At 59.1% G+C, this 13969-nt stretch overlaps 1 protein-coding gene across 2 annotated transcripts; it reads left to right on the top strand.

The window, feature by feature from the left end:
• Positions 1-1815: 1815 nt before the first annotated feature.
• Positions 1816-11291, top strand: ARRDC2 (arrestin domain containing 2). Of its 2 annotated transcripts, none has more exons than XM_062014835.1 (8): positions 1816-2300; positions 7620-7686; positions 7835-7982; positions 8297-8399; positions 8668-8924; positions 9239-9398; positions 9664-9815; positions 9909-11291. In XM_062014835.1, the coding sequence occupies exons 1-8, from the start codon at positions 2036-2038 to the stop codon at positions 9960-9962; spliced, it is 1206 nt and encodes a 401-aa protein (XP_061870819.1). In that variant the 5' UTR covers positions 1816-2035; the 3' UTR covers positions 9963-11291. The 2 variants fall into 2 exon arrangements, with proteins under 2 accessions (XP_061870819.1, XP_061870818.1); XM_062014834.1 differs by lacking the exon at positions 1816-2300 and adding an exon at positions 2335-6785.
• Positions 11292-13969: the final 2678 nt, after the last annotated feature.

Raw genomic sequence — 13969 nt, 5'->3', positions numbered from 1 at the left:
GTCCTGTCGCTGGATACAACAGAAATAAGTGCTGCCCCAACCTCCTGACACCCACCAGTTAGATATTGGTCAATATTAATGAGCTCCCCCCTCAGTCTCTTCTCCAGACTGAACAGCCCCAGGTCCCACAGCCTTTCCTCACAAGGAAGATGCTCCAGTCCCCTCAGCATCTTGGTCTCCCTGCACTGGCCTCTCTCCAGCAGTTCCCTGTCCCTCTGGAGCTGGGAGCCCAGAACTGGCCACAGGACTCCAGATGAGGCCTCAGCAGGGGAGAGCAGAGTAGAGGGGGAGCAGAACACCCCTGGCCCTGCTGCCCAGTCTCTTTGATGCCCCCAGGCTGCCATTGGCTCTTGCCCATGAGGCCACGTTGCTGCTCATGGTCAGTTTATTATCACCCAGCACTCCCAGGTCCTTCCTCTGGAGCTGCTCCCCAGCAGGTCACCCCCAGCCTGTCCTGCTGCAGGGGGTTGTTCCTCCCCAGATGCAGGATTCTGCACTTTTCCTTGTTGAACCTCAGGAGGTTCCTCTGTGCCGAACTCTCAGCCTGTCCAGCGCTCACTGAATGGCAGCACAGCCTCTGGTGAATCAGCCAGTGCTCCCAGTTTGGTGCCAGCAGGGAACTTGCTGAGGGTCCCTCTGTCCCCTCAGCCAGGTGGTTGATGAAGATGTTGAACAAGACTGGCCCCAGAACCCATCCCTGTGGAACTCCACTGGCCACAGGCCTCCAGCTCGACTCTGTCATTCGACCACCCTCTGGGCTCTGTCCTTCAGCAGCTCTCCATCCACCTCACCTCCACTCATCCAACCCACACTCATGTCAGTACATTGCAAACACCTCGATTCAAACACCTCAGCTGCATCATTTGGTGTATTAATAGGGACTTACATCTGCTGCTGTTACTGTCAGAGGCAGCACAGGAACTCTCCAAGGCTGTTTGGAGCTGCAGAAGCACCACCTATACTGCAGCTCCTGGCACACACATGAGAGGCTTTGCAAAGAAACCACACAGGTGACATTGTGTTCAGCTCTTACACATTCACTAGGTTTCCAAGAGCTCATTCATGCTGTTTCCCTGGACTAACATCCAGATGCTAATACACTTGGGGAGTCAGTGGTCTCTCAGGGCAGCCACAATCTTCCTCCCCATGTCTGCTGGCTGACATGCACGCTCACAAAAGTCTTTATGGGGGGCTTTGTGCAACTCTGTGCCTTGAGCCACGTGTCACTTTGTTCTTGTTCCTGTTATTTTTAACAATAGGTCTCAATTGTCTTATTTATTCCTTCCTTATCCTCAAGGAGGGGGTTTCTCCCTTCTCACGGCCCTCACTTTCAGCCCTGCCTGCACATCCCAAAGGCCACAGTTACTTTTGTTCTAAACAGAAAGAAAACGTTGGTGAGACATTTCAGCTTACACCACAAACCTGCCCCACTCCTGCCCCTGAAGTGGCATTTTCACCTGTGCCATGGCAGAAACAGCCACAAACACTGACCATCCCCTTTTTGGTGGAACCAGCTGCCTGGGGAGCTCTTGCTCTGCCCATTCACTTTCTTTTTCACTTCAGACACAGCAAGTACAACCGGCTTTTGGGCTCTTTGCTTTGTAAACTCCTCTCCCACTCCTTTCAGCCTAAACTGGGAAAGCCAAGTAGCCTTTCTGTGCTTCCCCCAGCTACGTGAGAGCTGGTGTGGGATGCCCACCCGTGTGGGACACGCTCCCTGAGCCGCCGGCACGTACCCGCTGCGGGGCCACAGGCCTGGGGCTCGCAGATAAGACGATGAAGTCACGTTATTCCTTCCATGGGTTTAAAAACACGTCACTCCCTCTCCACAGCCCCATCCCGGGCACAGCATCAGCCCCACACTCCACAGGCCGAGGCTGAGGCATCGCTGCAAAACAGGCGCCGGGGGAAAGATTAGGCAAGCCTGCAGGGTTGGGCTAGTTAGGGGCAGGGATCAATTAGGGGGATTTCAGTGCAGCCTTTGCTCGCTCTTTCCACCTCGAGGAGCCTCTCAGGTGCTCGCCCGAGCCCAGCCATGCAGCCCCCGGGCGGAGTGCGGCGGCTGGCGCTGGAGCTGGCGGCCGGGCGGGCGCGGGGCGCGTACGGCAGCGGGGAGCTGCTGCGGGGCCGCGTGCGGCTGGAGCTGCGGCGGCCGCTGCGCCTGCGGGCCCTGGAGGTGCTGGCTCGGGGCCGGGCCGCCACGCACTGGCTCGAGAGTCGCAGCGTGGGGCTCAACGTCGTCTACCACGACTACACGGCCTACCAGACCTTCCTGTACCGCCGCTGCCAGCTCATCCCGGGTAAGGCTGCGGGGCCCCCTCGGGCTGCGGGCGGAGACGCTGCCTCGGCGGCTACTTGCCGACCCAGGCGGGGTTTGTTCCCCTCTTGAACCGCCTCTTCTCACCTTTACGGAAGGTTTGGGTGCTGAGGGTTTCTAGGAGGCTGCCTGGAAACTCGGGGGGCTGGTGAGCACGGAAGAGTTGTGGCTTTTGTTCCGTTTGCAGAGGGAAGCGCAAACAGAAGTGTCTGTTCACAAGTGTGGAAAGAGCACTTAGCAGTTCAGTAAATATTTGTTCTCAGTTTCCTGGTGCTGGGACCACATGCCCAGCTGGCACGTTGCTTAGATCCACTGCAAGAGGACAAGCCACTTGAATTCTTTGTGGGGTTGGGATGAAACAACCCAGAGCTGAGGGACACGGGACGTCTCAGCTGTCCATCCCCTCACCACCTCTGTTTTCTTAGGGAAGGGCTTGTCTTTTGTCCTCCCCTGCAATGACAGTTGTCACACTTGTGGCTTTTTCTCCCCCTTTCTCTGCCTTCTGATGGCCTGTCACTGCTTCCTGTCACCATGTGACACCGTGCTATGTGCCACCCAGCCCTGGGCTCAGGACATTTCATTGTGTCACTGGCCAAGTGCAACCCAGCAAGTGGTGGTTGCAGGAAGAAACTGGAGTGATGGAGCGAGCTGCCTTCCTGGAGGTGCTCTTGTCTCTGGAGTGTGCTGGGGGGGGTCATATTCTCCATTTCTGGATGCCTGTACCTTGCCACCTGCTCCAAATACCTGCATTACTCAGGAGCTTCTGTCTTTTGGTGGTGGCTCTTCTGTGCTGGGCTTAGCAACAGCACCTTTGCTGCTGCAGCAGCTCCCTGATCCCAGTTAAGGGCTCGGGAGAAGCTCTTGCCCTGGACTCCAGCAGCAAAGGTCCTGAGCACTTGGTGTCTGGACAGTGTCTGCATTAGCTGTAAGGTTACTGGGTGAAGTTTATTGCCTGTTATCCCTGTCTGTAGGGAAGCCACAAACTGCTGTGAGCATGTTTAGATTCTGCTGCTGGGCTTGTGTGTGGTTGAAGCCCCTGGAGCCATCTGGAGAAGGGCACTTGGCCAGAGGCAGCAGGAATTGCACAAGCCACTCGGCCTCCCAGACCCTGCACTCCTGTAGCCTGGAGCTGAAGGTTTCTGGCCCTTGCCTACAGCACAGGGAGCGTTGAACTGGGCTCCCTGGGGAGCAGAGAGCCTCGCCAGAACGCCTGGGTTGAGCTTTTATTGTCTCAGTCCATCCCTGGATTCCTTTTCTGCTCTGTGACAGGGCCGTGGGAGTGGGGGAGCGGTTTAAGGGAGTGAAGGCTGTGGGTTGTGCTGTTCTGCAGCCAAAATCACTTCCTTCAGATCCTGCTGGGTCCTGCTCTGTCCCAAACTGCCCCATCCCCTTCCTGCTGTCAGCTGGAGACGAGCTGCTGACAACGTGCCATCACCCGCAGCTCCCTGTGACTGCTCCCTTTTTGTTCCTTCTGGGTGAGATCAGCTGTGTCTGCGTGGTGTGTAGGAAATGCAGGTTTTGTCATGGTAACAAGGCACTGCAGAGGAGGGAAGCTGAGCAGAGATAAGAGCCCTCCCTTCTGCTCTGCCCTGAGCTCTGGGTTTATCTGCAGTTCCCTGGCAGGGTGCTGAGCCCCGGCACTGAGGTGCTGTGCTGCCAGACAAGCAAAAGGGTGGAAGAAGGACGTTCACACTGCATGGCAGGGCCATTAAAGGTACATTGTGTCTTAGATGAGGAGTCAGAAGAGAGGAAAAGATTGGGATTTAGTGGGCAAAGGCCATGGACTCTTCTGCATGAGGTGATGTGGGAGAGCCCGAGGAGGCAGAAATGCCTTTGTGCAGCATCGCCCGAGGCTCCCGCAGCACTTCCCTGGGCTGTGGGTCCTGCCCTGCCGTGGGGCAAACATCTAGAAGCTGTTTTACCTTCATGGAGACATCCAGGAGAGTTATGGCACGTGGGCTAAGAGAAAATCAGGGCTTTGAGCTGTTGTGGGGTGGCCCTTGGTCGGCAGCTCAATCCTCCAGCACTCGCAGGTCTGACAGGATCGGAGCTCATTCCTCAGCCCGGGGGCAGGAGCCTGTGAGAGGCTGCACCTCATCCCACCCTGTTCCCACACTGGGTCAGGGCAGAGCTGCTGACTCACCTTTTAACCTGCTGTGTTCCTGCCTCTCTGGCTTTCCAGGGACCCTTGTGTGGCTCCAGGGCCTGTAGGGAAAAGCCACCAGGTCCCAGCAGCGGGCCAGGGAAGGAGAAACCCCTTCTAAACAGGGCACAGTGTCAGGTCCTGTTGGGACCAGCTTAAGCCTGGCCAGACTCTAGATGGGGCTGAAGAGTTGGAGATCTTTCCTGCACCGAGCTTGGCCTAGGTTTTCAGTTGGGTTTGGGCACTCAGGAGCATTCCTGAATGGAAAGCCCTTGGCTGTGGTCCCACAGCCCCCACACCTGGAGATCCCAGGAGAGTTCTGCCAGCGCTGGGGTCCCAAAGAAGTCAGAGAGGGGCTTCTTGCCCAACGTGGAGGTAACAGGAGGTAGCTGTGGACATCTCGTGCTGCTGACACGAGAGGGAGGTTTGCAGAGATGCTCATGCCGTGGGCGAGGGCTGAGTCACAGGCTGAGGGGTGTGTGCTGACAGGCAGGAGGAGGAAGATGCCAAGCTCAGGATGGAGCTGCTGAGGCCTGGCCAAGGCTCCAGCCCCTCTCCAAAGCCCCACTGCCTCTTAATGCCACTCTGCATGGCAGCAGAGGCATGGGCGCCTTCCCAGAGCTGCCATCGCCCCGTAACTCGTGCTGTGACATGCCTTCCCTCCTTCTTCCCCTCTCCTGTAGCTCTCGGGCTCCCTTTCCAGCATTTGCTGTGATTCATGTTCACTCATGGCAGCAACCGGTTGTGCACACAAACTAAAACACAGTCCCTTTGCCTGGGGAGGGAAACAGCCAAATCCAGTCGGGCTTTGCAGACAGCTGAAGCTTTGCAGGGCTTCGACCCAGTTCATTTTCAGTGGCTGAGATCAACCCAGTTGAGCACAGCAGGTCCTGCCCAGCACGGCTGGGAGCAGCTCAAAAATCCTCACAGCTTTGGCAGCCAAACACTCAGTAACGTTTTTTATGCCTGTTTTGTCTTATCCCCAGCCTGTGCCCGGGGTGGGGAGCTCTGGTGCTCGGCAAATGTGACAGCCATGACTCAAGTGGAAGTTTCTAAAGCTGCATTCACCATTTTAGAGGGATGCAGACACCTCTCTCCTCCCTTTTCCCATATCTCGGGGCACTGCTAACAGGGATGTCCATCCTGAGGATCACCAGTTCTCACTTTTCATGCTTCTTTAGCCCTGCTGAGCGCCAGCAGCAGCAGATGCTGCCAGCAGAGCGAGTCTCCACGCCCTGCCTGCCCACACAGGTGGCATTTGCACACAAACCCCAGTACCAGCTGGTAGAAAACCAGAGCTTGCCTGGTTAAAAAGCCCCGGGAAGATGTATTGCTCACTCTGTAATTGCACAAGCTGAACCCGAGCCAGTTCTTGACTTCTTAGAAATAAGCGAAGCCGTGTCCCAGACCAGTTTTCCGTTCGTTGCCAGTTGGCCGGGCCACGAGCCCAGATCCAGTTGCAGCCTGTTCCGACCCCTGGGAAGGCTCTGGGAATGGGGAGGACGCGATGAGCCTCCGGTGTTCCCTGGCAGGGAAAGGAACGGCGTTGGGAAACTCCTGCGGAGGTTCAGGAGCTTGTTTCGAGGAGTGGGCTGGATTACAGCTGATCCCCGCAGGTCCCCTCCAGCCCCAGCCGCTCGGCACAGTTCACACGAGCTCCGGCCGCCGTCGAGCCGAGGTCGGGGGTGGGAGCTGGAAGCGGGGTTCAGGGGGCACCGAGCAACCGCGCAGCAAACGGGGAGCTACCCACGGCAGGCACCAGCCCCGTGAGCCACCCCGGGCGCGGCACCTTCCCGGGGGCTGGCGCGGCCGCGGCCCCGCGGGGCCGTCTCGGGATGTCCCGGGGCGGGCGGGGAGACGCCGCTGCCCCCCGCGACCCCCCCGCAGGCGCTGGGAGGAAGAGGAGGGGACGGCCCGCACATGCTCGCTGCCTTGTTTTGCAGGGCCCGGCCCGGCCCGCCCCGTCGGGGCCGCCCCCGGGCGCGCCGGGCTCTTAAAGCGGGCGGCGGCGGGGCCGGGCCGGGCTGTGCCGCCGGCCGGAGCTCGCCATGATCTTCGATCGCGTGAAGCGCTTTGTGATCGTGCTGGAGGGGTCGGAACGCGACGGCCCGGTCGCTTTCAACCCCGGGCAGGCGGTGTCGGGCCGCGTGGTGCTGGAGCTGGTGGCGGCGGCGCGGCTGGGAGCCCTGAGGCTGCGGGCGATGGGCGCTGCCCGCGTCCACTGGACCGAGTCCCGCAGCGCCGGCTCCAGCACCGCCTACACGCAGAGCTACAGCGACCAGGTGGAGTTTCTCAACCACCGCGACACGCTGCTGGCACCCCCAGGTACGGCACCCCGGCACCCCCCGTGTCGCAGCCCCCAGGCACCGGCGCTGAGCGGCGCGGGGGATGCGCCGGGGGCTCCGGGCTGAAGCACCGCGGGGATGAGGCAGCCTGGGACACGCTGGCCGTGGCGTGCACGGCATCCCAGCCAGCTCGGAACCGTGTGCCAGGGAACGGCCCGGCTGCAGGGTGCATGACACCTCAGCCAGCTAAAATGTGGGTGCTTGGGGTGACTTACGGACTGGGCGCTCTGGAAGCTGGGTGCTGAGGGCGCCTGGGGGGCCTGGGGGGCACAGCGGGACTGTGCGGTGCTGAGGGCACCTGGGGGGCACAACGGGTCTGTGCTGCTGTGCAGGACACCCCGGCTTGGGACTGGCCCCACACAGGATTCCTCCTCTGCTGTGAGTGCTCCCTGGCACAGAAGCAGCACTGGAAAACACTTGTGGAGGTTCAGGAGCTTGCTTTGAGGAAGAGGATTGGGCTAGATGATCCCCAGAAGTCCTCTCCAGCCCCAGCTGCCTTGTGCAACCTGGGCAGGACCCTGGGAGGGCACTGGGGCTTTGCTGGCCACCCTACCCAGAGCTGCTCTCACTTCCAAGCCACAGTGCGAGGTGGCTGCAGGGTGAAGCAGAGCCCACCCTGGGACCTGCCCCTGGTCCCTGCGAGCCTGGAGACATGGAAATTGTGTGACTGCTGCTGCAGCTTAACCCTGGCAGAAACCCTCCTGTGCCACCATGCTGCTCTCTGGCCGTGGGCTGTACATCTCTGCCACCAATTTGCCTGGGGAGGAAGTTCTGCAGGAGGGAGATAATCATCTTAAATCTGTTTTACCCACAGACAATGGTGAGGTCACGGTCCTGCAGGCAGGAAAGCACGAGTTCCCCTTCACCTTCCAGCTCCCAGAGTAAGTGGATGGTTTTTTGTTGCCTTGATGCAAAGAGGGAGGGGAGCTGCTTGGTGCCTGCTGCAGTTCCTAGGCTGGGGGACAGGGCACCTAGAAAATGGGATTCTTTCAGGAAAGCCCTTCTAAATTGCTCATTGCTTCCACACAGGACCCTGGCAACCTCCTTCGAGGGGAAGCACGGCAGCGTGCGCTACTGGGTGAAAGCCAAACTGCACAGACCCTGGGCAACGGTGAAGAAGGTGAAGAAGGAGTTCACAGTGATTGAACCCATCGACATCAACACTCCTGCTCTGCTGGTGAGCTCCCCCCTGCTCTGCCTCAGGGCAGTTGCATCCAGAACATCCCCAGAAGCCCCCAGGGAAGGTGTCAGCTTCCCTGATTTCCAGAGGGACTATTTGCCCTGTTGTAACTTGTGCCCTGCAGCGTTACCTGGGCTGCACAGAGGTCACTGATGGCTCTTAGCTTTTGGAAACATCAATCCATTGCAACAGCCTCTTGCATCAGATACCTAAGAAGCTGCTGATGCTCTCCAGCAGGTTTCTCAGTGCCAGGGAGGTGCCTGCTTTGAGTTTCAGGCTTTCTTACTAAACAAATATTTCCCTTTCTGCAGGCTCCACAGGCAGGTGCCAAAGAGAAACTTGCTCGTGCCTGGTACTGCAACCGTGGCCAGGTTTCTGTGACGGCCAAGATTGACCGAAAAGGCTACACCCCAGGTGAGGCCATGTGCTGGTGCCCTTGAACCTCTGCGGGCCCTGGGCTGGACCCCAGCGGGAGGGGATTTGGGGTCACTGTGAGCTGGGCTGTTGACTTCTGGCACGTCATCAGTCTGAGGGCCTTGGTGTGTGCATCTGGTGTGGGCAGCTTCCCCGGGACAGGCTCCTGCTGGACAGTGTGACCAGCCCTCTGAGCCTACGCAGGAATTCCTTGAGGCAGGACCAAGTCCCATCTCCCCTCGTCCAACATGTGCGTCTGTTTGGGTAGGTGAGGTCATCCCTATCTTTGCTGAGATCGACAACTGCACCAGCCGAGCCGTGGTGCCCAAGGCAGCCATCATCCAGACTCAGACCTTCGTCGCTCGGGGCACCAAGAAGCAGAAGAAGTCGGTGGTGACCACGATGGTGGGGGACGCCATCGCAGCGGGGAAGCGGGACGTGTGGCACGGCCGGGCGCTGAAGATCCCGCCCGTGGGCCCGTCCATCCTCCAGTGCCGCATCATCCAGGTGGAATACTCCCTGAAGGTGAGGGGCCTGGGGGCAGCTCGCTGCTGAGCGTTCCCCCTCTCGCTAGCGCTGTGCTCGCCGCTCCCGCTGCTGGGGATGGTGATTTGGCTGAGGTCTCAGGTTCCCCCAGTGCAGCTCTGGCTGCTCTGTGTGCTGCCTCATTGCCACCTGCGCACAGCACAAGGGCTGGTGCGGGAGCATTTGCATCTCCCTTTGCATCCAGCTGCAAGATAATCCCTCCTGGCTGGCTCAAGCCGGTGCTCTGGCGGGAGATATCTGCCCCTCTGGCCTGGGAAGATACCAACAGCTAAGGTGCCCTGCTGTCTCTGCAGGTTTGTGTGGATATTCCTGGGACATCCAAGCTGCTTCTTGAACTGCCACTCGTCATCGGAACCATCCCGCTGCACCCCTTCGGGAGCCGCACGTCCAGCGTCAGCAGCCAGTACAGCGTCAACCTGGACTGGCTCAGCACCATCCCGGAGCAGCCAGAGGGTGAGCATCTCCCTCTCCCCAGGCTATCTGGTTGCTGCACCACCCCCCTGGTCAACCCACTCCAGTTTTCAACCCTGCCTCTTGCTCCAGGAGCAGCTTTAGCTCTTTTTACTTAATTGTTTGGTTGTGGTGCTGCATGTCCTGGGTGCCTTCCCCATGGGACTGGCAAGGTTTGGGAAACAGTGGATTTGAAGCCCTTTTACTTGCATGTGTCTCATTCACGGAGAGTGTTTCCTCCTCCCTGATGGTTCTCCTCTCTCTGCAGCTCCCCCTGAGTACTCGACAGTGGTGTCGAGCCCAGAGGCCGAGCAGAGCCTGGCTCCGCCGTGCCGCAGCGAACTCGGCGGCATCCTGGAAGGTCCTTTCTTCGCCTACATCCAGGAGTTTCGCTTCCGACCACCTCCGCTGTATTCAGAGGTAACAAATCCCCTCTGGGCTGGGAGGGCTGGTGGAGGTAGCTGGCATGTGCCCTCTGCTGAGGTTTTTATGACTTGAAACTTGGCTTTGCAGATCGATCCAAACCCCCCTGCAGACAACATCCGTCCGCGTTGCATGACCTGCTGAGCGAAGCGCCGTCGGACGCTGTTGACAACATGAGGCTGCCTTGGGATGAGAGTTTGCACCCTCAGCAGCACTTGGGTCTGCAAATGGGGACGTGGCAGCTGTGAGACCAGAGTTCCTGCAGCATTGAGACCCCATCTCTGCTCGCTGCCCTCACCTGCTCTTGTGACTGTCCCACAGGCCAACACCAAGCTCGGTGTTGAGAACTCGTCCGTGGTAGGAGAAAACGTGAGACCCCGTGGTGTGGAGCAGCCCCATATGTGGCTGGGCAGGATGGCAGAGTGTTAATAACTGCCCCAGGGCTTTGGGGTTCAAAGGGGGAACTATTTGCTCTCCCCTTGGCCTTGCTTTGGCAACCCCTGTGGTGGAGAACAGGAGCTTGGAGGGTATTTCTCAGGAGTTCAAGAGAATCTTTTAATCCTGCTCAGGTTTGAGTCCTGTGGTGATACAGGCGCAGCCCATCTCCTGCAGCTCACCAGGACTGCAGTTCCCTAAGAAAGGAAAAGGCCTTTTTCTGGCCAGATGAAGCAGAAACTTCATCTGCTGCTGATAGTCTTTGCCACAAGCCCAGCGATGCCTGCAGGGGGAATGGTCTGAGCTGGTCTGCTGAAACTGTAAAGGCTTCTATGAGCTGTTACCAGGACAGAGGTCTTGGGGGATGAATTTATGATGTGGCAGCGTTTTGGGGCTGTTTATCGAGAACAGGAAAGCTGATTCCTGCATGTCAGCACCAAACCTGCACAATGTGCTGATGCCTCTTCTGTGATGGGGCCCAAAACCAACCCCCAAACAGTGGAACAGAGTGTTGGAGCTGTGGCTCTGGCATCTCTGGTGGCCAAGGAGGTGTGAAGGACGTTCAGTCCAAGGCTGGTGGCAGCTATGATTGATGATGAGAGATGTGGAGTTGAAATGAGTCCTTCAGGGCCAAGAGACCTGCTCAGGATGGGCTCGATCCTGTGCCCATAAAAGCGTTGGTGGCCCTGGCACAGTGAGGACAGAGCAGCAACGTGTGCTCACCAGTGTGGGAACCGGTGGGATGGGTGTTTGTAGCAAGGACTGCTCGAGTTGTGTGTGCCAGGGGCTGACCCTGCTTGCTCCAGCATGACCTGAGCAGAGTTTGGGTGCTGAGGACCTTTGCATTCCCTCACTGAGCCAATCCTGCCCGTGGGGCTGCCACTGAAGCCAGCCGTGCCTTAGCCTCCGTGCTGAGGATTGCTCAGATGGTTTTTCTGGAGCTGTGAACACTTTTGTAACGACCACTCTTGTCTCTGTTCTTTTTGTATGACTTTTTTGTTGGGGAAATTTTGTTTGAAATAAATCCTTTCAACCCTGGCTGGTTTTCTGTCGCTCTCTTTCTGCTCCTCGCTGCTCTGTTGGGGTGCAGGAGCGCTCCCTCTCCTTGCTTCATCGCCCCACGGGCACTCAGCTCCACCCTGCACCCAGTCCCACTCTGCACTGGGATTAACTGGGTCACTTGGCCAGTGCTGCTCCCCAGCAGGATTGGTCCCCTGTGCTCAGAGCCAGCCCAGCCCTGCCTGAATGCCGGGCTCCTCCAGCCAGTGCCAAGAGCGATGCTCTGCCTCGGGCTCCTCCACCTCCGTGCAGGTTTGGCCCTTTTCCCATCCCTGACGGAGCAGGGCTGGAGCGATCCTGTTTGTGTTTTTCCACACTCCCTTCCTATTTGTGTCCAGGCTCTTGGAGGACAGACACACTCTCCTCCATCCTGAGAGTCTGGCAGGGACCTGGCAGCTCCAGTCTGCGCCGGCACAGTCCCGTAGTGGATGAGCCCTTCCCCAGGAGGGGGTGGGATCATCCTCCACCTGCTGCCTGGCCATGGGATTGGGTTTTTAACAGCATTTCTGAACACAGCAAATCTCCTGAGTCAGGGCTTCAGTTCTGCCTTCCCCAGACCATGGTGGTGGAAAATACTGCCCCTGGAATGTGATTTTTTTTGGGGGATTTCAGTTCCTTTCTGTTGTTTGCTGAAGCTGCTCCAGGCCCTTGGCTTCTCCTTTGCCTGCGAGACGCTGCTGCTCGTGCAGCCTCTATTCAAATGTGATTTCGTTTTCATTTGGCAGCCCTGGCTGCAGCAGCTCACCTCCCTCAGCAGAGGATTAACTGGCCTCACAGTGCATTTGTTTGCCTCCTTGATGAGGGAGCTGCACGCCCAGAGTTGCAGCTGGTGCTGCTCAGGCTGTGACAGGGCTTTTTGGTGACATAAAAGAGAGTCTGAACCACAGCCCTGCAGCCCCCCCCGTGGTTAAAGATCCCTGTGAAGGAAACCCTGTGACCAGCCCCCCCAGCCGTGCCGTGACACGGCACAAGGGAGCCATTCTATCCCAGCAAACCAGAGACGGCCGGGGGCTGCTGGTCAGACCCTGATCATCTGCTGTGGCTGCACAAGGAGATGCTTATTCCCAGGGCTGGAGGAGGGGGAGAGTGGCTCAGCACCCGCCTGGCCCTCTGAGCCCTGCTGGGAAAGCACGTCAGACCTTGCCGGTGCCAGCCGTGGGGACAGGCCATGCCGGGCCAGGGAACCCAATGCCACTGGGCACCGCTCCTGCTTCCCCGCCTGGGAGGAATCTTTCCAGCAGCGATCCTTGCAAGTGCCTCCAGGTTTTTTCTCCTCATGCCTGGCAGTGGCACAGGGGGGGGCACGGCTGCTCTGGGGCTCTTGCCATCCTGAATGCCGGATGGGCTAAAAATACCACCCTGTGTGGGCACTGAGGTGCAGACCCCCTGCCCCGGGCTGCACTTTCACAACCTGCTGTTTATCTGCCCCAGCTCCAAAGTCCTTATTGACTACCCTGGGCTGTTCTCCCGTTTATTGGCACAGGGGGCTGGGGGCAGGCTGGGGCTGGGGCTCGCTGGGGGGGCTGCAGAGCTGGGACAGCCCTGTGCCGTGTGTGGCGGTGCCGGCTGCGGCACAGGGACCCGGTGCCGGGCAGGAGGCACGTTATGCAATTACAGTGCTTGGGAGTATTTATAGCTCTTGGCCCTGCACATTGGAAAATGCTTCCCAGACCACCCAGCAAAATCTGCTGCTCGCCAGGGGCATGGAAATGCCACCCTTCACATCTCTGCTCTCTCTCCCTTTTTGCCCTTCAGTCCCAAAAATGTGGGACCCCTCAGCCCCAGGCACTGATGCTCCCCACTGCTGCACCTCACGGCTCAGCAGCCCCTCTCTGTAGCACATCAGGGAGCTGCTTCTTGCCCCCAGCTCTCCCCAGTCACAGAGGATGCTCAGTCCCAGCACAGTGACTGTGGCCTTTGCTCGTGGCTGCTGTCCCCCGGCGGAGGGGCCAGTGCCATGGGGCGGGTGACACCCAGAGCTCGCAGCCGTCTGGGCGCTGGCAGGGACAGAATGTGCCGGCACAGCCTTGCAAGGGCCAGGGATTAGCTGCCCGGCGGCCGCCTCCTGGCCTGGGCACACATCCAGCTCCCAAAACAAGTGCTGCCTTTCCCTGTCTCAGCTGAGTTGAGCCTGGTGGGGTGCAGCTCACCCTAAAACATCCCCCTCCGTGGGGGTTACCAAGGCCTGGTCTGTTTGCAGGGATGGGCAGGCAGTGATGAGAAAGCTGGATTTTGCCCAAATGAGGTTGCCCCCCATGTCTGTGTGCTGGGGATGGGGTCAACGTGCTGCCCAAGTCCACCTTGGCAGCCAGTGGCACACCGAGCTCACACCCCAGGCAGCAGCAAGTCAGTGTTTATGGGCGCTGGGGAGCACAGAGGCTGTGCCAGCGGGTCCCCGAGCTCCCCAAGCACACGCACACCATCCCCAGCAGCACCAGCCCGGCTTTGGTTTTGCTCCAGCCTCTGTTGCTTGGCCCCAGCAGCATCTCTGGGGACCCCCCTGCACGTGGCGGTGCCGGAGCGCCGCCGGGTTGCCGGGAGGCAGCCGGGCACCCCGACGTGCCGGGGCAGCGTTGCCACAGCCCTCCGCCCGCTGACTCAGCTGCCTGTTTGCAGCAGCCGCTCCCTCCCGCCCGTGGAAACCGCAGGCAAAGTCC

This window comes from Colius striatus, chromosome 25 (genome assembly GCF_028858725.1).
Source record: "Colius striatus isolate bColStr4 chromosome 25, bColStr4.1.hap1, whole genome shotgun sequence".
Classification (NCBI taxonomy): Eukaryota; Metazoa; Chordata; class Aves; order Coliiformes; family Coliidae; genus Colius; species Colius striatus.
Note: the sequence above shows the minus strand (reverse complement) of the source record. Positions and strands in the feature narration are given on the sequence as shown.